The following is a 22,116-nucleotide window of genomic DNA, read 5'->3' as shown; positions in this document are numbered from 1 at the left end:
GGCCGTAGCGGAAGTGACGTCTAACGCTAGCGCCACAATTGCACTCTGCGCTCTCCGCTTGCTAGGTGGCATGGCAGAGCCGACTCCCGCCGGGTGGCCTCTAGCCCCCGAGCTGACCTCCGCGCTGGGGACTCCGAGCGAAACTGCCCCGCCGCAGGACAACTGGGTGTACTGGGCCATGCTGCCCCCGCCGCCACCTCCTCTGTCGTCCCCGGCGGCGGTGGCGGTGGCGGCGGCGGCGGCGGCGGCGGCGGCGGCGGCGGCGGCGGCGGAGTCTGAGCCGTGCCAGACGGGACAGCCCCACGTGCAGACCCAGCCTCTCGCTGGAGCGCTTCCCCCGTTCGACGCTCAGATTCTTCCCGCGGCGCAGCCTCCTTTCGATGCCCAGGCTCCTGTGGATGTCCAACCTCAGTTCAGCGGCCAGCCGGCCTGGAATTTCCAAGCCACGACGCCTTGGTACTGGGGGCTGTCTCCTAATGGTTTCCCTACGTATCCCACGTCCTACTACTACTCTTCGGGTAAGCGGCTGTTCCTAGTGCTACCCTTTTGCTTTTTTTTTTTTTTTTTGCCCCTTAGCTTTCCCTTTTCATCTCTCAGCTCTGCCTTGTATTTTTGGAGGCTGGTAATGAGTATTCAAAATGTATTCTGCTAGGAGGTTTCCCGCGCTCTCATCCAAAGTTTATTAATTCAACCTAACTATTTACTGGGGGCTACTTACATAGCAATGAACAAAACATACAAAAATCCTTACCTTTTGGGGGCTTCTTATCTCCATAGTGTAGGAAGATACGATCCAGGAAATAAGACTACGTATTATAAAGTAGTGATTGTATCTGTGCAGTAGAAAGGGATTGGTAGGGGCTGGAGAAATGGCTCGGCGGTGAGGAGAGTCTATTGCACTTACAGTGGAGGACCAGAGTTAGAATCTCAACACTCTTTAGGCGGCTCTCAACTGCCTGTAATTCCAGCTCCAGAGGAGCCGATTACTGTCTCCTGGCCTCCTTGAGGACCTGCACTCACATGCTACCTGAACTTTTTTTTTTAATCTAAGAAAAAAAAAGTGATAAATAAATAATTGTACATTTGCATTCTTAAGTGACTCTCTCTTTTCTTTTTTAGTTGCACAGTCTTATTTTCCACGAACACACGATGCAAAATTCAATGACTTCAGTTTGCCCCCAAACAAAAAACAGAAAAAGAAGGTATTTCTGAGCTGGTGAATGTGGCGCTTTGATCCTTATGTTTATTGCTTCATATCTTGTGTTTTAACTGTCGATGTGTTTCACATCTGTTATAGACATGTGGGATTTTAGTGGATAGGATTTTTAAGGAGCTTAACTGTAAGTAAAAAAGTTGAAGCAAAATAGTTTTGAAAAACAAATGATGGAATTACAGAAAAAGAAAGAACATTAAATCTGTTTGGATATACAAGCATAATTGAGCATTATGCTTACAAATAAATGTAAATATTATTAAACTTCAGTGATGTTTAAAAGATTACGAAGAATGGGACTGATAGCTGGAATTAGGAGAAGACTGAAAATCCAGCTTTTTACTGATTTGGAAGTCCAAATTGTAATGACAAATCTTTTATTTTTCATAATCTTGTTGCTTTTTATCATAGAAGACTCTTCCTTCGATATAAAAGCAGATCCCCTTTTTTTCTCATTAAACTCAGTTAAGCTATAATCTAATGTTTCTAATTTAGGAGGGTTTACATTTTCCCAAGCTGTGCACATAATGTCTTAAAATCAGACAGGATTTATTGTGCTATTAATGTTTGTCCTGATTGTAAGGCTTTTATTTTTTCAATAATGGGTATTTGTTGTTGATGTGAAAGCCTTTTTTGTTTTTTGTTTGTTCAGGTTGTAAGGTCTCCTTTTTTTCAGTAATGGATATTTGTCATTGGAATGAAAGCCTTTTTTCTTATTTTACATTTATTTTTGTTGGGGGTGGGTGCATACGTGTGGAGGTATGAGAACAACTTGCAGGCGTCAGGTCTCTCCTACCATGTGGGTTCTGGGGGTTGAACTCAGGTCCTAAGGCTTAGCAGCGGTGCTTTTACCTGCTGACGCATCTCTCCGGCCTGGAAGCCATTTTTTTTCAAATGAGGAAGAATGCCTGGTTATATGTCACAAACCAAATACTATATTGAGATAGGTTTTCTTTTTCATGGTCTGAACCTAACTTACAGATCAGGTTTCTTCTTTGTATAAGTTGTACAATTTAGGGTAGGTTGAGTACTGTCTAGAACAGTGGTTTTCAACCTTCCTGATGCTGTGACCCTTTAATACAGTTCCTCATGTTGTGGTGACCCCCAACCATGAAATTATTTCATTGCTACTTTATAACTATAATTTTGCTGCTGTTATCAATTGTAATGTAAATATTTGATATGCGGACACACACACCCCCACACACACAAGGGAGCCATGACCCACAGGTTGAGAACTGCTGGTGTAGAACTTGAAATATCCTTTTATTGTGAGAACTGTGTAACTTGTGTTATTAGTATTACACAGGTACAGTATAATCTATTAACAGTCCATTTAATGTTACAGTAACATAACATTTAAAAATTGGAGATTATTTCCAGTATCAGTGATTCTAGTATAGTAACGTCCCTTGTGAGGCACTTTTTCTTTCTTTCTTTCTTTCTTTTTTTTTTTTTTTTTGGTTTTTCGAGACAGGGTTTCTCTGTGTAGCTTTGCGCCTCTCCTGGAACTCACTTGGTAGCCCAGGCTGGCCTCGAACTCACAGAGATCCGCCTGGCTCTGCCTCCCGAGTGCTGGGATTAAAGGCGTGCGCCACCACCGCCCGGCTCTTTTTTTTTTTTAACCTTAAATCAGTACTTTTAGATCTTGACAGATGCTATACCAAATCTTCATTGGGTCTCTAACTTGAAATCTTATAGTTTGAATTAGCTCTTTTTAGATTTAAATTTTGTTTATTGTGTCTGACTTTTGCTATATTGCTAAAAAATAAAAGAAGCCTCCACCCCAGGGGTATGTTTTAAAACAAATCAAATATGTATTCCTGGAACAGTTGTGTTTGGTTGAGCAGAGGTTTTCTACCACAGTCTTACTGCTTTTTGTTTGTTTGTTTGCAGAAAAGAAAGGAACCAGTTTTCCACTTTTTCTGTGATACCTGTGATCGTGGCTTTAAAAATCAAGAAAAATACGACATACACATGTCCGAACATATAAAAGTAGGTTTTCCTGGTTGTTCCGAACTGATGTAGAAATGGCCCTTGATTTGTGTTTTTGGTACAAGGACCAAGCTTCGTAGTTTTTCCAGAAGGCAAGGTTAGGTGACTTGACACATGGGGACAGTGCCTGGGATTTGGAGTTTGGGGCTTGGGGGTTGGGAGCCCACTACTTGGTGAGAGGAGGAGCTGTGGAGACCTCTGTGTAGGTGCCCCTCCATGGCTCCGAGAGAGGAGAGAGCTGGGCCTCCCCTGAAGTGGCCCTGAGCACCTCGGAACGCTTTCCCTCTATTGCTGTCTTGACCTGCAGCTCACTGTGTGGTGTGTTGTAGTGTGCTGTTCTCTAAATGTTGGAATGGTGGAAAGGTTTTTTTGTTTTGCTTTTTAAGACAATTCTTGTTTTGGAAACATTCATTTGTAGGAATGCCTCACCTTTAGGCATTAGGAATGGTTTAGTTTCCCTCAGATGGAGGAGGAAATGAGATGAGTAGCTGTGCTGCTCACATCGAGGATGCCATTCCTTTGTTTTGCTGCTGAACTAAGAATGAAGGAGGGAGGTAGCACAGGTGGAGAAATTGCTGGTTGACCGTAGTCTGTAGCCCCTGGTGGTGTGAACCGGTAACTTGTGGCCATTGTTAAATGTCTTTTTGTTGTTAAACTTTTCAGTGCCCTGAGGTAGATTGCTCCTTTAGTGCACATGAGAAGATTGTCCAATTCCATTGGAAAAATGTAAGTTCTTATGGCTTTTTTCACCTTTTTAAATGCGTTCTCTATGTGTGCTAATAGTAAGTAATGTTCATGCAGTGTTTTGTATTTTGTAAGGAAGTTTTGCATCTCTTACTCTATTTTAGTCTCAAACCATGCAAAATAGATAGATATTAGCTCCTCTTACAGATTGAGAAGAATGACTTGCCTACCCAGAACTGATTCTTGGACTTGCAAGTTGTATGCTAGTTTGACCATGCCATGCTTCTTAAAATGACCGTGGCTGGGTGCTGACAAGATGGCTTAGCAGTTAAGAGCTTATAGTGCCCCTCCAGAGGACTCCAGTTCAGTTCCCAGCACACACACACACACATACACAATGGACAGCATGCAACTACCTGTAACTCCTGCTTCAGGGATCTGGTGTCCTGGTGTCCGAGGGCACTTACACACACACACACACACACACACACACACAAACATGCACACGCGCATGCACATGCGCTAAAATAAACAAAAGACTTGTGAAAAATGATCATGTCTGCTAATTTTTTTATCTGTCACCTTCAGTTTTGCTTGGTGGGTATTTAATGTCAATTGAGAAAATGGGTTATGCATCTATGTAATAAAAATTACACTGCTTTCCTCCCTATCTCTAGCATTGATCCAGCTACATGAGAAGTGGTTGCTTTTCCTTTAAAGGATAAGGCATAGTGAGAGTGCTCGTTAGCTTAAAATATGTTCTGCTTGTAAGTGTAATGTTGGGTGCAATGCTGCATTTAGTTATGAGCACACAGTATGCTTCCTGATGTTCAGCAGGCTTTCTGTCCTTAGATGCATGCTCCTGGTATGAGGAAGATCAAGCTAGACACTCCAGAAGAGATTGCAAGATGGAGGGAAGAAAGAAGAAAGTGAGTAAAGAGTTAACTAATGCATAACTTTCTTTTTTTTTTTTTAAGAATTTTTTTAAGGTTTATTTATTTATTATGTATACAGCATGTATGACTGCAGGCCAGAAGAGGGCACCAGATCTCATTGCAGATGGTTGCTGGGAATTGAACTCAGGACCTCTGGAAGAGCAGTCAATGCTCTTAACCTCTGAGCCATCTCTCCAGCCCTGCATAACCTTCTTTTACTGTGGCAAGACTAATGGCCAGCCTGGCCCTAATGAATAGGAAAAGAGAAATGTGGTCTTTTATAACATTGTAGACATTTCACTGAAAGTGACTCGGCTTGATTTTGTGTCTTTCAGTAGTGGTACATTATGGATGAGAATAATAGTGTTAGTTGATGGTTTAAAAATAAACATCTTTATTAGGTAGTGAAGTCCATTGAATTATTTCGTAATGCTAACACTAAGAAAGAGAACTGAAAGCTACAGTATATAAGGCTATTGGATGTAGTTTGGGGAAGAGTTACAGGAACTTTCCATTTAAATAAGAGCTGTGCCATAAAGGGGCTATATGGACTCCAAAGAGAGCTCCCATGCTTCCTACTAGATGTTCAGTGGCTGGGGCAATAATGGGCTTGTAATGATAGTTAAATGTTGTAATACATTGCTATGTTTTTTTGTTGTTTAAACACACAGCTGAATGACTTCTGTGCTAGGCAGAATGAGTACAGCAGTGAACAGGATGTACATGTACTTGTCCTTACCTGTAAAAAGTCCAGGAATTCATCCCTGTAATTAATGTTTAAGAGATGTGAGCCTTACTGTGTAACTTGTGCCTTTACATATATTAGCAGAGACAGCATAGTTGATGTCTGGCTACAGTGTACTTGGGAAGAATCTGCGCAGAACTCCATTTTACTTTCTCCTCGTGTATTTGATCCTGTAGCAGAAGACTGAGGTGGAACTATTAGGATGAAAAGGTGCACTTAGAATCACTTACTCGTATTAGTTTGTTTTCTGTTGCTTTGATAAAATACCCAGAAGCAACTTAGGGAAGAAGGTTTAGTTTGGTCTAGGTCCAGGGAGTTCGAGTCGATGACGGCAGGAATGGCATGGCAGCAGGCAGCCGGCAGCCAGCTGATCATCTTCTGGTGGTAAACCAGGAAACAGTGTGAGCTAGAAGTGGGCGACGCTATCAGCCCTGAAAGTCAGCTACCAGAGACATAGGTCCTCCAGCAAGGCTCCATAACCTCTTCAAACAGTGCCACAATTGGGGCCAAGTGTGTACATAGTTGAGTCGGGGGACATTCTCAGTCAAACCACCACAGTACTCTTTTCCTAGAATTAACAGAGGAAGGAAAGTCAGATATGAAAACAAGTAATTGGTTTTAAATTTTTTCATTTTGTAGCATTGGGATTGAAATGTTCTGCCACTGTGCTACAATCCCTAGCTGTCTTTAATTTAAAAATGCTTTTTAATCTTTTATGTGTCTGTTTTACTGATATGTGTGTTTATGCACCATGTATGCTCGGTGTCTGAGGAGGCCAGAGAAGGCATTGGATCCCCTGGAACTGGAGTTATCAATGGTTGTGTGCCACGGTGTATTTGTTGGAAATTGAACCTGGGTCCTCTGGAAGAGCAGCCAGTGTTCTCAACCATTGAATCATCTCTCCAGCCTCTCTTTTAAATTATTTTTAAAACGGGGACTCCCTGAATTACCCAGGCTGATGTTGACTCACTCAGTAGCCCAGGCTGTGTTTGAACTTCTGATCCTTTTCCTCATCCTTCTGAGTAGCTAGATTGCAGGTCTTTCCCCTCCAGCCTGGCAGGAAGCTAGTCTTAGAGCTTGAGAAAGATAATTAAATTGATTCACTCGATAGCACAGGCTGTGTTTGAACTCCTGATCCTTTAATTCTCTTGAGGGACATGAAAATGGTTCCCCATCCAAAGCTCTGATCTTTGCAGTGAGCTCCTTGTGGTCTTCACATCAGCCTTGTCAGTGTCTGAGCTCCCTGGTTCCATTGTCCTTCCCTTGGCAGAGTCTGAGCTCCCGCTAAGTCCTCTTGAGAAAGCCACACCGTTGTGATGTCCTCTGTAGGTGAACAGGTGGCGCAGGCTGCTTAAGGGGCAACTTGACCAGTGAGAACTTCAGGGCTTACTGTACTTGGTTCTCCTCTGGTAGAAAGTGAGGTGTTCACTTGTAGTTGTTATTGTGATTATACGGAGATCTGCATAATTGTTACACTTACTACACTTATTTGTTACACTTACTTTCTCTTAGCCAAAATGCCAAAACTCATAGAATTTGTTGTTGGTTGTCTTTTTTGTGGGACCCACCATCCAGCTCCCAAATAAATCACCCACAGAAGCTTATTCTTAATTATGAATGCCGGCCTTAGCGTGGCTTAGTTTCTTGCCAGCTTTCCTTGACTTAATTTATCCCATCTACCTTTTGCCTCTGGGCTTTTCCCGTTCTCTAACTTCTGTAAATCTTACTCTTGCTCTGTTGCTCTCTGTGTAGCTGGGTGGCTGGCCCCTGATGTCCTCCTCCTTCTCTGGCCGCTAGCTCTTCTTTCTCTTTTTCCCAGATTTCTCCTTCTGTTTATCCTCTCTGGCTGCCAGCCCCACCTGTTTCTCTCGCCTGCCTCACTATTGGCTGTTCAGCTCTTTATTGAACCATCAGGTGTTTTAGACAGCCATAGTAACACAACTTCACAGGGTTAAACAAATGCAACATAAACAAAAGTAACACACTTTAAAATAATATCCTACAACAGAATTGGTAATCAGGATTCTAAATGTGGGCTTGTTTAGACAGGTCTTACTAACAGCCCTGGCTGGTCTGGAACTCACTATGTAGACCAGGCTAGTCTCCAACTCATGCCAGTCCTGCCTCGGCTTCCCGGGTGTTGGGATCATAAGCTTGTGTCGCTCAGCCAGCTGAACTTTGTGGGGTTTTTGGGTTTTTTGTCGTTTTTCAAGACAGGCTTTCTCTGTGTAACAGCCTTGGCTGTCCTGGAACTCACGGGGATCCCCCTGCTTCTGCCTCTTGAGTGCCGAGAGTGAAGGCCCTGGGTCCAGCTGAGCTCTTGATACGTTAGTTTTGTCATGATGCTGCTTCTGTCACAGAGAGGTGAGCTTCTGCAGCCATGAATTCCTGCTTACTGCCTCAGCCCAGAGCTCCTGCCCTTCGGGCCTGTTTACTCATCCTGAGTCTACAGGAAAGCCTTTCCCGTCTTTAAATATGACCTTCTCTCAGCCTGTTTACTGTAGATATGCAGTACTGTCCCATTGGAGAACGATTTTGCATTGTGTATTCTTGAATAAGTATTGGAGAGGTAAGGACATCTTTTATGTGGCTGTTTATATCACCTGGTGCCTAGGATAAAAGGGGAGCATGTAATATTACTATATGTAAATGGGGTTTGAGATTATTTCATTAATTATATTCATTATGAATATAATTCTGTTTCAGTACACAAGAAAGTAATTGGAGAAACCCATATTTTTAAGTTATGTTTTGAACAGTGCCTTTGTTTTAGAGAAGTTTGGTCAAAATGTGTTACACTGATTCATAGTCATGGTTTGAAATCAGTAATGTATCTGATATTTAGACTTCTGTGATTTTGTTCCTTTTTTTAAAGGTGTGTGCGCGCGCGTGCGCGCGGGGGTGTTCGTGTCACCATGGAGGTCAGAGGACAGTCTGTAAGAGTCGGTTCTCTCCTTCTGCCCTGTGGGTTCCTGGGATTCAACTGAAGTTGTCAGGCTTGGTGGCAGGTGCTTCTACCCTGGAGCCATCCTGTTGGCTCCTGCTGTGTCTTCAGTACTAGATTCCCTCAGTCCCTGTTTAAAAGCCTCATTCTTAAGTGGCTCAAGAACTCCCCCTTGTGGTTCATGCAGCAAGTGAGTCAAGGAAAAACGTTTCTGGGAGAACCAGTGCTTTTCAAGTGCTGAAGAGATCTTCGCAGCCTTAGACCGTGTGTTGGTGGAAATCATGTCTTTTAGTGATTGCTTGGCAGTGGTTTATCTTGAAGGTTAGGGGTAATCATTTCCTTTCCACTTAGTTTACATTTTTATTTGTGTGTATGTGTGTGGGTGTGTGGAGGTCAGGGGGTAACTGAAGGGAGTTGGTTCTTTCTAGGAAGTGAGATCAGGTCGTGGGACCTGGCCACAGGTGCTATTACTTACTAAGCCTTCTCACAAGCCAGCATTTTGTAATTGAGAAGGCAAGCATTTTGCTGCTTATGGCTAAGGTCACCAAAACCAGAGACTCTCACTCTAATGGGAACTAGTGGATAAATATATGAGGGGCCTAGAAATCCACATGCAATTGAAACACTGACTTTAGCACATCGGGATAATAATGCTTAGGCACAGGTGCTTTTCCTTCTTTCTTTCTTTTTTTCTTTATTTTGTTGTGTTTTCAGGCAGGGCTCTCTATGTAGCCCTGGCTGTCCTGGAACTCACTCTGTAGACCAGGCTGCCTAGAACTCAGAGATCCATCCCCTCTACCTCCCGAGTGCTGGGAGGTGTGCACCACCCCCACCTGGCTCGAAGGATACTTTTCTTAGTCAGTACTTTGTCAGAGGGAGTCTTTGGAAAGCAGTGCCATCAATATATTTGGCTTTCTGTGAGAAGTGAGCCACCCACCCCACACTTAAAGGATAATACACATGGCAAGTAATTTATTCTTTTGAAGCACAGTTATTTGAACACTGGCACAAGTAGGTGTAGACCAAGACCAGTATCCACGCTGCTTCCCCAGTTCAGTCGTGCCTTTCATGATGGCCTCCCTACTCCTGGGCAATCACTGATCAAATATGCCTCTGCAGAAAGTCATCTGAGTGCTGTCCTACACCATGAAGACTTTAGAGTCAGAAGTCACACATTTTGGGTGTGTACTAGGTCATTCTCATTTCTGAGTATTCTTCTGTTCCATTGTATGGCTATATCAATCACAGTTTTCTCTTCATTTCCCGGTTGAGAATAGATTCCAGTATTTGGAATTGATAAAGCCTCCATAGACATTCATGTATGAGTTTGTGTTTTGAATATGACTTTTATTTGCGTTGGATAAGTACTTGGGAATGGGGTTGGGTGGTCATGTAGTAAGTATATACTTCACTTTAAAGGAAGCTGCCAAACCGTGTTGGGGAGAGGTTTGAACTCAAGCTGTGCCGGTTGACCAGGCGAAGCATTCAGAGAAGGGTCTGGCTGGAGGGTTTGCATCAGTGACCATGTACTCCAGAAGATGGAGCAGCAGCCTTGCCTTCATAGCTTAGTGCAGAGTGGCCCATCCTTCCTCGTAAGAACAAGTTGAAGGCACTGTGCCTGCTGTTGGCACCACTGGACAAGCTGTTCTTACTGCTCTTCAGTGCCCCGTTGTGATTTTGCCTGTCGGAAGGCTCACATTTATCTTTCTGTTACACCCACATTCTAGACAGGATAGGGGGAAAAAAAGAAGCAGCAGCCTAATTTTCAGTTTTCATTAGGAAAGCAATAGGTGTGTTTCAGCTTGAACTAGATTTCCATTCAGACCTCATTGTCTAGAAGCAGGTTGCTTGGTCATCTTTAGTGGCAGTGGAGTTGATGGAATGTCCTCCAAATAAAATTGCCAAGAGGGAGACCATGCAGCTGTTTCTGACTGTGCTTGGTGGCAGTTTTCAGTTTGTTGCTTTTCAAAACAAAGCTCTACCCTCTTGACTAGAGGATGAGCAGGAGCAAGGTTTACCGATTACTGGTAGCGTTCCATGGAGGACAGGTGTATCTGGTTCTGGGTTCCAGAGTGTGGGTGCAAGTATTCAGAAGTGCTGGAAAGGAGCGGGCACAGGTGCTGAGTGATGGAGTGGAGGTACGGACTGGGAACCCGAGGACACTGGAGTGGCAGTTGGGGTGGGGTTCGTTTGTACCTGTGACGGGGCCGCGTTAGCAAGTGTACTGAGGTATGTTTAGCACCTTCAGTTCCTTTGGGGTGCTTTGACGGTTTACTTCGCAGCTCCCTGTCCTGTCACATACTCAGCAGTGTTGGTGACACACTCATTAGTAGGATGTGGGACCTGAGTGTGGGAATGGATGCCTGTTCTGGGGTGCAGGAGGCTGGGGTGGGAAGGCTGACCTTGTGCCAGTCTGCCTGCAAATAATAAAGGAAAGGCCTCTTCTAGAAAGGGAGAGGTGGGGTGGGGTGGCAGGAAAGAAGGAATGTGGGAAACACTTTCTTTGTTTTTGGTTCATTGGATAGCTTTCTAAGACATACACTCTCACTAAGCAGTTTTTAAAAACATTATGAAATATTATTTCTAGGTACCTAGTCTTAATTTATTTTATCTTTATTTTTTGACATTTTTTTTTTTTTTTTTTTTGGTTTTTCGAGACAGGGTTTCACTGTGTAGCTTTGCGCCTGTCCTGGAACTCACTTGGTAGCCCAGGCTGGCCTCGAACTCACAGAGATCCGCCTGGCTCTGCCTCCCGAGTGCTGGGATTAAAGGCGTGCGCCACCACCGCCCGGCTATTTTTTGACATTTTAAAAGTAACATTTTTAAAGAACTGAAAGAATTTTAGTTTTTATTTTATGTGTATGTGTATGGGTGTTTTGCCTGTGTGCATGTTTTATGTCACTTGCATGGTTGGTGCCCAAAGAGGCCAGATAAGGGTGTTGAATCGCCTGGAACTGGAGTTACAGTAGGTTGTGAGCCACTATGTGGATGCTGGGAATCAAACCTGGATCTTCGGAAGAGCAGCCAGTGCTCTTAACCGCTGAGCCATCTCTCCAACCCCAATTTATTTTATCTTTAAATTTCCATTCTATATATCGATAGTACATGATACTGTGTCACATACAGGTATTTTCATACAAGTATGTATTTTACATTGCTGCAGGCTCAGCTTTTGAAGAGTGTACCCTGAAAAGTGAATTCCACAATGGTTTAGCAAAATGCTTTTCATTTTGAATGTTACTGTTCTTGTGAGAGCTGCTCTTCTTGAGGAAGCCAGTGTGTTCTTTGACATTCTAGAATGCTAATGTCCGTGTAGCCACTCTGCTAGAAAACCTGTGAAAGAATCCCAGGACTCAGGCAGGCTTTAAAACCAAGTGCTGAAGAAATTACATCTTTGCCTTTATTCCTTCATCTTTATTTTATTTTTTTCAGATTAGCCAAATTTGGAGATGCCCACTGTGTTTAAAATCAAAGCTTCCCCCAACAAAGCCAAAAAAAAAAAAAAGGGGGGGGTGAATCTTAATTCTTGAACTGAGACAGATACTTGTATATGAAGTGGCCCCTGCTTCCCTGGGCAGAAGTCCACTAGGTGGAGCTGTTCTGTTTCCTTCATTGCTCACTTAGGTGTTCCCAGTTCATGCGACGCCCAGCAGAAGCATCTGCCCCTCAATAATGTTCTGCCCCTCAATAATGGTCTATCTCTGACGTTCAGGAAGACTTTGAAATTAAAATATACATTAGCATAAGCTTGGGTTAGAGCAGTTTTGTTTCGATGAGAGAAAAGAGGAATTGTGTTCTGTAGAGAATAGTCCTAGGGAAAAAGTCAGTAAAGTAATTTGAGTATAGGAGAAAGTTGGATCATGCATGCTGAGGTAATGGTTGGCATAGTTTCTCCCAAAGGTGGTCTCTGCCCCATAAGGGCACCACTGGAGACCCAAGGCATAGGCAGGGACAAGTCAGAGGTAAGAAATACAAGGACAGCTGGGCAGTGGTGGCACACACCTTTAATTCCAGTACTCAGGAGGCAGAGGCAGGCGGATCTCTGTGAGGTCGAGGCCAGCCTGGTTTACAGAGTAAGATCTAGGACACCTGAGGCTACCCAGAGAAACCCTGTCTTGAAAAACCAAGAAAGAAAGAAACACAAGGACAGGAGGCAGAAATGAGTGTCTGCTATCATCAGGACCAATCCACTTAGGATAGTGAGGAAAAGAAGTACAGGGAGAAGGGGTGATTATAGACTAAACAAAACACAGAGAAGGGTGTTGAAAGTCTCGCCTTTTGCAATGTGTAGCCTCCCAGCGCTCTTCTCTAGCAGGAGGCCCTGCACCAAGTCACGGCGTGTGGAACTACATACTCTTAAGACATAATGGATTTTCCCCCAGTAATGTTTTCACATGTACTCTAAGAAACTGAGCTGTCCCCTTTGCTCGGAGGGTGTTGAGGAGCTCTGAGCTCCGTGCCTAGCCTCCACATCGCACACTGCTTCCCATTCCTGCTTCTCCATGTTCAGTGTGCAGATGGAGAACAGCTGCTGACCGTCCTCACATAAGGCTGTTTTATAATCACTTCTCATCTTTTACAGGTGGCAGTAGCACCTTTTATCTTTCTACAGAGGTTTTCGTTTCCACCCTCTTAGTCATCTCTGAGTCTTTCTGAGCCCCTTCCAAGTTTCAGTTTTCCTCAGCATTGCCTTTCCACCAAACTGACACAAGTATCCTGGCAGTCTCTGACCAGTCTTGAGTATCAGGGAAGAACTCACACTCATCCAAGTCCACTTGTGTAGCCTTAGGTCATGTTTGCTTTTTCAAGTATGTGCTGCTGACTGCTCTCCGATTCTCATCTTGTATGACCTTGCTCCTTTCCTATTACACTTATTTATAGCATGTGCAGTCATCGTCTCTTATTTATGGAGGTTATTTGTGGCTGGTACCTGCTTCGCACTGTCCTTAGTGAAATTCATTGCCTTTTCTCCCTGATTCTTTCACCACTAACCAAAGCCGTTTCCATTCCTCTCTCCAGTATAACTAACCCCAGGAGTCATTGCGTGTGCTCCTCAAGTTAGTCATGCAGATATGCATGTTAGTGTAGGATACTGACGGTTGAACCTAGGGCAGATGCTTGCTGAGCATTCTCTCTCTGAGCTGCAGCCCCAGTCCAGTAATACACATGTAAAAGAAGGTAGAGAAAGTGGCAGAACTCTTGTTGATGTTTCTGATAGCACCAGCCTGATGGTGAGAGCTGTGCTCCCCTCTTTCATGTTTTCTATGTTGTGAAGACTTGTGTCTCATTGTGAGATTCTAGGCCTGGCGGCTCCATACGTCTGTGCCAGCAAACGGAGAAAGCCATTCAGTTTGCACATGGCTGTCAGATCTAATCTCACTCTTAGCCACGTGTATGTGTAGAACCCTTTTTTTTTTTTTTTGAGACAGGGTCTTTCTACGTAGCACTGGCTGTCCTGGAACTCACTGTATAGACCAGGTTGGCCTAGAACTCAAGGAAATCCATCCCCTTGTGCCTCCTGAGTGCTGGGATTAAAGGTGTGTACCACCATGCCCAGTAGATTAACTTATTTCGTGTATAAGAATGTTTTGCCTGCGTGTATGTCTCTGTACCTGTTGCCTAGGGAGGTCAGAAGAGGGGGTTGGGTCCCCTGAAAATGGAGTTGCAGATGGTTGTGAGCCACTAGGACCTAGAGACTAGATGGATGCTGGGAACTGAACCTGTGTCCTTTGGGGAGCAGTCAGTGCTCCTAACCACTGAGCCCTCTATCTCTCCAGCCCTCTGGAACTTTACTGCAGCTTGCTGTCACCTGTTGGATTGAGTACAAACTTTGTAGACATGTTTTGGAATGAACGTCCTTTGGTAGTTCAATTCCCTTTGGTTAAATTACATTTCATATAAAATAATTCCCTAGGTGGTGTTCCTCTCTCTGTGGTCTTGAGTTGTTGGTATTACTTGATTTACTTAGAACAAATTCCCAAGCTTTTCCACCTGAGTGCCGTCTGTTAGGATCATTTCGTGTCCCTTTCTTTGTGGATTTCAACACTTTGAAATCGCCCCACTCTCCTGGGTGCTTAACTATATTTTATCTTAGCTACAGCTCTTCTTATGCGTTTCCTGTTCTCCTCAGTAGACTTTTGAGAACTGTCTCATACCATGGTGAGTCTGCATGTGTATAGCATGTATTTTGCAAAAGTAATTGACTAGGCAGGTTGTTTCTTGTGTGTGGGTACATTAAGAGCAGTTTGCACATGATATGTGAATTTTGCAGTTGAAATTCTAGCATACACTCCTTACCTGGTTGCAGAGTGTGTGGACAGCTTTGAGTAACATTGACTCAGAAACTGCATTTTTCTCTTAAATTTTAGAAGTAAATAAAAGTTTGTAATAATAACTGATTATTTTTATTCTAGAAACTATCCAACTCTGGCCAACATTGAAAGGAAGAAAAAGTTACAGCTTGAAAAGGAAAAGAGAGGAGAAGTCTTGACAACAACACAGTATGGGTGAGTTCTTGGAGTGCTCGCATAGGTGTTCTCAGCTTTCTATTAGAAGCATGTGCTTACAAAGTAAGAGAAGAAACATGCCAGTGTGTATTACCCACTCGGGAATCTTGCTCTGGAACTTTTGCTTTAAAATGGTTTGAATTGTATCTTAAAATACTGTTACTCTCTGCACATGTTGTAAGTTCTGCACAAGTCCTCTCCATCCTTGTCTCCCTGTAGTCTTCCCAGAGAGCCTTCTTATAGCACAGGGGGATAGGACAGTCTCTACCGTGGGGGTGCTGTCTGCCCTGTGCATCTTCAGACGATCAAAATCCTCCCTGGAGAATGTTCGTTTTAGGCATGTATAGGAAGCATAATTAAGGATGTCCCACAGGATTCTTTTAGCCAATTCCCTATTGGCATTCAAGCTGTTAGCCAGTTGCTTATTAATAAGAAGTGGATCTGTCATGGCTGCCAGACCGTGCTCTTCTGTCAGTAATGTGTGAGCCTCCTTTCCCTCTAGTTGCACTTTTTGGTTCAGAATTTTTCCATTTTATTGCTTGCCTTATAATTTAAATATACAAATCTTAAGTGCAGAACTTGATGAGTGCTTGCTCTCTCGCTCATATTCTCTCTCTCTGTCTCTCTCTCTGGCACACGCGCACACACGAATGGATACGCATCCACATACCTGCCACATGGATTGATATACAGAATGTCTTACTTTACCAAGCTCCCTAAAACTGTGTCGTGTTTAGTGTATCCCCATAAATGTTAACCTTGTTTTTGTTTTCATATCACAATTTCTATTCTTAGAATTATGTAAATGAAATCATACACTATACATTCTTGAATAAATGTGATTTCTGTGTCTCAGAATTACTTTATGAGATACATCCATGCTATGTATAGTTGTAAATTCATACTATTGTATAGAATTCAGTTGTGAGATGTATTCTATTGGTGATAATGAATTGTTTTCAGTTTGGGTTATTAGGATTCAAATTCCTATGAACATTTCTTTTACATGTCTTCTGTGGCTGTTAATGTTCATTTTCATTTTTTCACGTACCAGATGGTATATCATAGGTTATCTATATGATGAGCTTTAATAGTTTGCCAAGTGGTTAGGGTAATTTAGACTTCTTCTCACTGCATCTAATCTCTCTCTATGTTGCTCAGCACTTGGTAACATTGCTAAAAATACTGAGCATCTTCTGTGGATATTCTTTTGGTGAGGTATCACTTCAAATGTTTGACTGTTTTTAATTGTTTTTTAAACATACTGATAATCCTCTGGAGCTAGAGTTACAGGCAATTGTAAACTGCCCAATGTAGATGCTGGGAACTGAACTCTAGTCCTCTGGAAGGGAAGGAAGTGCTCTTAACTACTGAGCTGCCACTCTAGCCTCAAAGGGCTTATTGTCCTTGATTTTCAGGAGTTATATACTTGGTTGCATACATCGATACTGTCTTGGAGTGGCTTGTATACATTAGAGATATACCTCTAAATTTTTCTTGCCTTTGTGCTTTTAATCATGTCCTTAAAATACAAACAAACAAACTCATACAACAGGAAATACTTTTCACTGGCATTTTGGGTCGGGTTGGTGTCAGTCACATTGGCTTGGTCGTGACACAGCTGAGTCACAGTTATGGACTGGGTGGCTAATGACTGTGATTGTATGAAATGCTTCCTGTTTAGGGATTCATTCTTTTGTGTAGATCCATCAGACATCATCTTCCTTCCGCTCATAGGACCTGAATGTTTCTTGTGGAGAGGATCTGCTGAAGGTGACATACTTATAAATGCTTTGCAAACTTTGAAGCTCCTTAAAAATGAGTAGATAATAATGGGCGAGTTTAGTAAACTAAGACACATGTTTATATACAGTGTGTACGTGCCGCCAGCTAAGCTCTCACAATGATGGCACAACATGGCCTGATTTCGGGGCTCAGAACACTCATGGGAACTTGTAGCTGGAAATGAGTAAGATGTATGTTGTGGCATGTGAGCCTTTGGTCTTTTTCACGTCTCAGGGGCTAAGTGGTCAATTTCACACCCATGTTTCTTTTGTTCCATTCTTTTCTTCCTCCAGCAAAATGAAAGGCATGTCCAGACATTCCCAGATGGCAAAAATCAGAAGTCCTGGTAAACATCATAGATGGAAAAATGGTAGGGCTAGACAGAGAGCAGCCACTGGACTAGGCAATCATGCCAGAGACTCTAAGCCTGAAATTCCATCCGCAGACCCTCTCGGTACTTTGATACGCAGTGACTCTGGTAAGCTAAATGGGAAAATAACATAGTTACAGGTGTGTGCATGCACACACACACACACACAACACACACACACACAATCATACTAATATTGTTCTCATAGCCCTCTGTGGAAAATTCAGATCCATTAAGTATGAGGGGATGGCTAATTCATTGACTGAGTTAGATTGGAAAAAGATCTTGGCACAGTGGAATGTTGGGTTGGTTATAATGGGATACAATTTAGTAGGAATGGTTAAAAATTGCTGGGGATGTCTTTCTTTATGCTGTGAATGTGTTGCTCTGATTGATTGATAAATAAAATGCTGATTGGCCAGTAGCCAGGCAGGAGGATAGTATAGGCGGGACAAGCAGAGAGGAGAATTCTGGGGAGTGGAAGGCTGAGTCAGGAGACGCTGCCAGCTGTCGCCATGAGCAGCAAGATGTAAAGTACCAGTAAGCCACAACTTACAGATTAATAGAAATGGGTTAATTTAAGATATAAGAACTAGACAGCAAGAAGCCTGCAACAGCCATACAGTTTATAAGTAATATAAGTCTCTGTGTGTTTACTTGGGTCTGAGCGGCTGTGGGCCTGAGTGGGACTGGAAAAAAACTCCAACTACAAAAAATGAAGCACAATTCATACTTACTGAGTGAGGTACTTGCTGTACTCCACGTTCTTTCCTGTAAGGACCTTTGGTGTGGCGGCATTATGTCCATTTAGAGATGAAGAGCACAGAGGCTAAGCGTGTACTCTGCTCACATTGCTAGCTAGTGCAGAGCCAGAACTTGAACCTAGGAGTCCGACTCATAGTTCAGCACTAGTACTGTCTATGTGCTCTAAATGTGAAGTCTGAGTTTGTCTGAAAAATGTAAAGATGTGGGAGGGACTTTAGAAAGACCCTTCCTGACTCCAGCTGTAGCTCAGTGGAGGAGCGCAAAGACCTGGAAGGGCTTGTTTTGTGCTTACAGTTCTAGAGGGCTAGATCTGTGATGCGGAGTGGAGGTGGCAGGTGGCAGGGCAGCAGCTGAGAGTTCACATGTGGAACCACAAACAGGAGGCAGGGAGACCCAACTTAAAGTCTCCTGAGTCTTTTGAAACCCCAGGCCCTTCCCCAGTGACATAACTTCCTCCAGTAAGGCCACATTGCCTCACCTTCCCCAAAACAGCCAACAACTGGGGACCAAATACTCAAATTCCTGAGACTTACAGGGGACATCTCATTCAAACCACTACAACTAGGTAGGACCCAGTTTGCTTAAAATTTTATAAATTGTATTTTTATTAATTTATAGGTTTGTTGTATGAGTTAGAAAGTAGCTGGTCAGTAAAATGGCCTCAAACTTCTGTGCATGCAGAGCCTGGTATCTAGAAAACAGACAGTCTAACTTGTTAGTATTTCATTGTCCAAACACAACTGTTTACCATAGAGCACTGGAAGAGCAGTCCTGTCACTGGCTTGAGTTAAGGTGACTTTGTGTGTAAAAGATAGATGTTAAAGTCATCACAATCCTCAGTGCATGTGGTGGTTTGAATGAATGTCATGTTTGAATACTTGGTCATGTTTGAATACTTGGTCCTCAGTTGGTGAGAAAGTTTGGGAAGGATTAGGAGGTGTGTTACTGGGGGCGGGCTTTGAGGTTTCAAACTCCTCACCCCACCCCACCCCACCCCACCTGCCATTCCCAGTTCTTTCTGCCTCGTGCTTGTGGTTTGCAATGTGAGCTCTCAGCCTTCCTGCAGCCATGCTTTCATTCCACCTTCATGAACTCTGGCCCTCCAGAACTGTAAAACCAGTTAGATGCTTTCTTTCATAAGTTTGTTTGGTCATGGCGTTTCATCAGAGCAACAGGAAAGTAACTAACGCAGTGTTGATCCTTAAATTTCTTTCTTGAAAATGCAAGAGTGTAAGCAAAGTTCCCATGGGAGGTGTTATGTGTGTGATTGTTTTTCCTCCCAATATAATGCTTTTTACCCCCTATGGTGATCAACTCAGGGCCTTAAGCGTGATAGGCGTGTGATCTACCACTGAGCTATATCCCCAGGCTGCAATTTCAACTTCATTATAAATCTTGGGGCTAGGGAGTGTGATAGTTTCTCTCCTAGAGGCAATGTCAAGTAGGAGGGTAAGCATCATGGATAGAAAGAAGCTGTAGAAATAAACCAGGTAGGAAGCTGCTGAGTAAGACAGTGACTACCTGTTCAAGGGAGGTTTTCCTATCTTCGTTTTGGAAGGGATTTATGGGAGGCTGGAGAGATGGCTGAGCATGGACAAGAGCAGTTGCTGCCCTTGCAGGGGACCCAAGTTTGGTTCCAAGCACCCACATGATACTCACAACTTTGGGCACCAAGCATGCATGTGGCATAATACATACATGCAGACATTCATTCTTATGCGTAAAATAAAATCATTAAAAGGGAGAGGGGCCTGTGGGGATCCTACATTTTGCTTGCTTAGCACTATAGTTTAAAAAGAAAAAAAAAGTGGGGATTTCAAAGAACTCTGTTCATACTTTCAGGAAAGTGCTTCCTGAGTCTGAGGTGCCAGCAGCCCTGAGCAGCTTCATGGGAGCTGGCCACTTTGACTTCCAGGGAGGGGAGAGGTGCTGAAGGTTGAGTTGCCCTCCCGTGGACAGTGACTCAGTGAACCATGCCTGTATAACAGAACCGCTCTCAACATCTAAAAGGACAGAATGCAGAGAGATGTGCGTGGGGCAGTTTCCTAAAGAGCGCCAAGAAAGAGCATGGAAGGGTCATGTCCCTCCAACTATGTGTTTGAGCATAAACTGATGTGTGAGAGAGGAATCAGGCAGGCATTGATGACTGACTACTGGTCTAATGGGAGTTCTGCTTTTTTTTTTCTTTTGATCAGTGAGAACATGGACCTTTAACAATACGACTGTTTGAGTCAGTATTTTGTGCTAACTATGAAATTTGATGTCATGATTTTGGTTGATAATCTGTTTATAATGGTATTTTTATTTCAGAGAATTGGGGTTAGCTGCTTTTATTTTTTTAAGCACAAGAGGACTTTTTTTGTTTCTTGAGTATTTTATCTGTTGGTGCCGTGCCTTTGACCGTCTTCAGGTTGGGTGCTAAAGTATTTATATGAGAACTGATAGGCAGTTCCCAGGGAATTTTGGAATAACACCTCCCAACCCCTCACTGTCTTATTTTTAAGTTAATGTTATTGTAATAGATTAGGAGAGGGTGGTTTGGTTTTTGAGATAGGATTTCTTCCTCTAGTCCATGGTGGCCTTGACCTCACAGTTCTTTTGCCTCAGCCTTTTGAGTGCTGGAATTACATACATGCCCCACCATGCCTGGTATACTTTCAAAGTGTTATACTTGGGGTGTGTCCCCTAAATATGTGTGTGTGAGAGAGAGTGAGAGTTCTGTGTGCACATTAGCTTCCACTTATCTTCTGGGGAGGTGGTTGGGTGCAGTGAGCTTTGTGACCTCCTAGTACACCTAGTACACACTCAAGTTGTGAATTTCAGATACTTTTCTCCTGAAACCAGAATCTTAGAAAAATGCAGAAAAGGCACACGGTTAGCCTAGAGTGTCTCATGGTGTCATAAAGTTCTCTAAAAAAAATACAAAGATCACCAGGTATGGTAGCGCATGCCTATGATCCCAACACTCAGGAGGCTGAGCGCCTGGGTTATATAGTGAGGCCTTTCCAGTAAATAAGACAGTATAGGACAGAACGGTCTAAGACATACTCAGAAGGGTGCTATAATGAATTTTCAGTAAAGGAAGTTCCAACAATTGAAATGACAAAATACATAATGATACGTTATGGCCATCCCTCCCAAAAGTAAAAATCTATGAGTCTATATTGATTTAAATAAGTATTTGGATAGATAAATATGAAGGAAAGGGACAGATCTTTCTTTTTCAAAAAGTGTGTGTATGTACACGCATGCATGTGCACACACCATGTGCATGAAGTGCTCATGAAGGCCAGAAGAGGTTGTTGGATCCCTTGGGACTGGAGTTATAGACATTTGTGAACCACTTTATGTGGGTCCTGGGGACCAAACTTGTCCTTTGCAAGAGCAGCAAGTGTCCTTAACCACTGGACCACATAGCTCCAGCTCAAGGGACAGATCTTTCTTAGAGAATAATTGCAGTGCATATATGTAAAAAAAAAAAAAATTAGAGAAATACAAAATAATCACTAGAATAACATAGTAATAATTGTTTTAAAATAATTACACTACTTCAGAGTACCTGTTCCTCAAACACCTACTGAGTACTATGGTGCTTTTAACACATGTCAAAAGTTTTCTGGCACTTTTTACTTGAGTGGATACTCAAATTGAAGTGTGCACTAGAAGCTCATTTCAAGAATGGAATAATGAAGAGGGAGATCCTAACTTCATAGAAGTAGAGAAACTGGACAGATCACTCAGCAATCAAACATCACCAGTAATAAGTCAGTGATGTCATGGACCTCTGATGAGCCCTGAAGGGCTTCTCCGTTTTGTTATTTGTCAAAAAACCAAACAAAACAAAACTGAGTGGGTCTGTCCCTAGAATCCCAGCACTTAGGAAACTGAGGCAGGAGAATTATAAAAGCCATATGAAATCGCAGGATTGATAGGATCTAAGTAAGATCAAGCTTTTAAAGAATATAACATTTTGCTGCCATGGGATCGGTTTCTTTCTTTAGGTCTTGGAAGAGTTCATGTTGTCTGGTCATTTAAACAGTGGAGGAACAGACTGCGTGGTAACATTCATAATGTGCATATAGAAACTGCATAATTTCCTTTCTCCTTATTAATATTCAAGATGAGGTAATCATCTAGCTTAAAATCAACAAGGAATAGTTTGAGACATTGTTAA

General features: G+C 42.9%; 1 protein-coding gene across 1 annotated transcript in view; it reads left to right on the top strand.

Annotated features, from left to right (window-relative positions):
- The first annotated feature begins 32 nt into the window (after nt 1-32).
- The window catches only part of Nufip1 (nuclear FMR1 interacting protein 1), a 32,125-nt gene continuing 10,041 nt past the window's right edge, over nt 33-22,116 (top strand). Inside the window, exons 1-7 of the mRNA XM_052732713.1 lie at nt 33-518; nt 1,120-1,202; nt 3,110-3,208; nt 3,872-3,934; nt 4,745-4,821; nt 14,930-15,022; nt 17,101-17,285. Of these exons, the coding sequence (XP_052588673.1) occupies nt 71-518; nt 1,120-1,202; nt 3,110-3,208; nt 3,872-3,934; nt 4,745-4,821; nt 14,930-15,022; nt 17,101-17,285 (1,048 nt within the window). The 5' untranslated portion in view covers nt 33-70. The remainder of the gene's footprint in view (nt 519-1,119; nt 1,203-3,109; nt 3,209-3,871; nt 3,935-4,744; nt 4,822-14,929; nt 15,023-17,100; nt 17,286-22,116) is intronic.

This window comes from Peromyscus californicus, unplaced genomic scaffold (assembly GCF_007827085.1).
Source record: "Peromyscus californicus insignis strain IS unplaced genomic scaffold, ASM782708v3 Scaffold_12__1_contigs__length_115047231, whole genome shotgun sequence".
In the NCBI taxonomy this organism is placed as follows: Eukaryota; Metazoa; Chordata; class Mammalia; order Rodentia; family Cricetidae; genus Peromyscus; species Peromyscus californicus.
The sequence above is the reverse complement of the archived record's forward strand: the minus strand, read 5'-3'. Positions and strand labels throughout refer to the sequence as shown.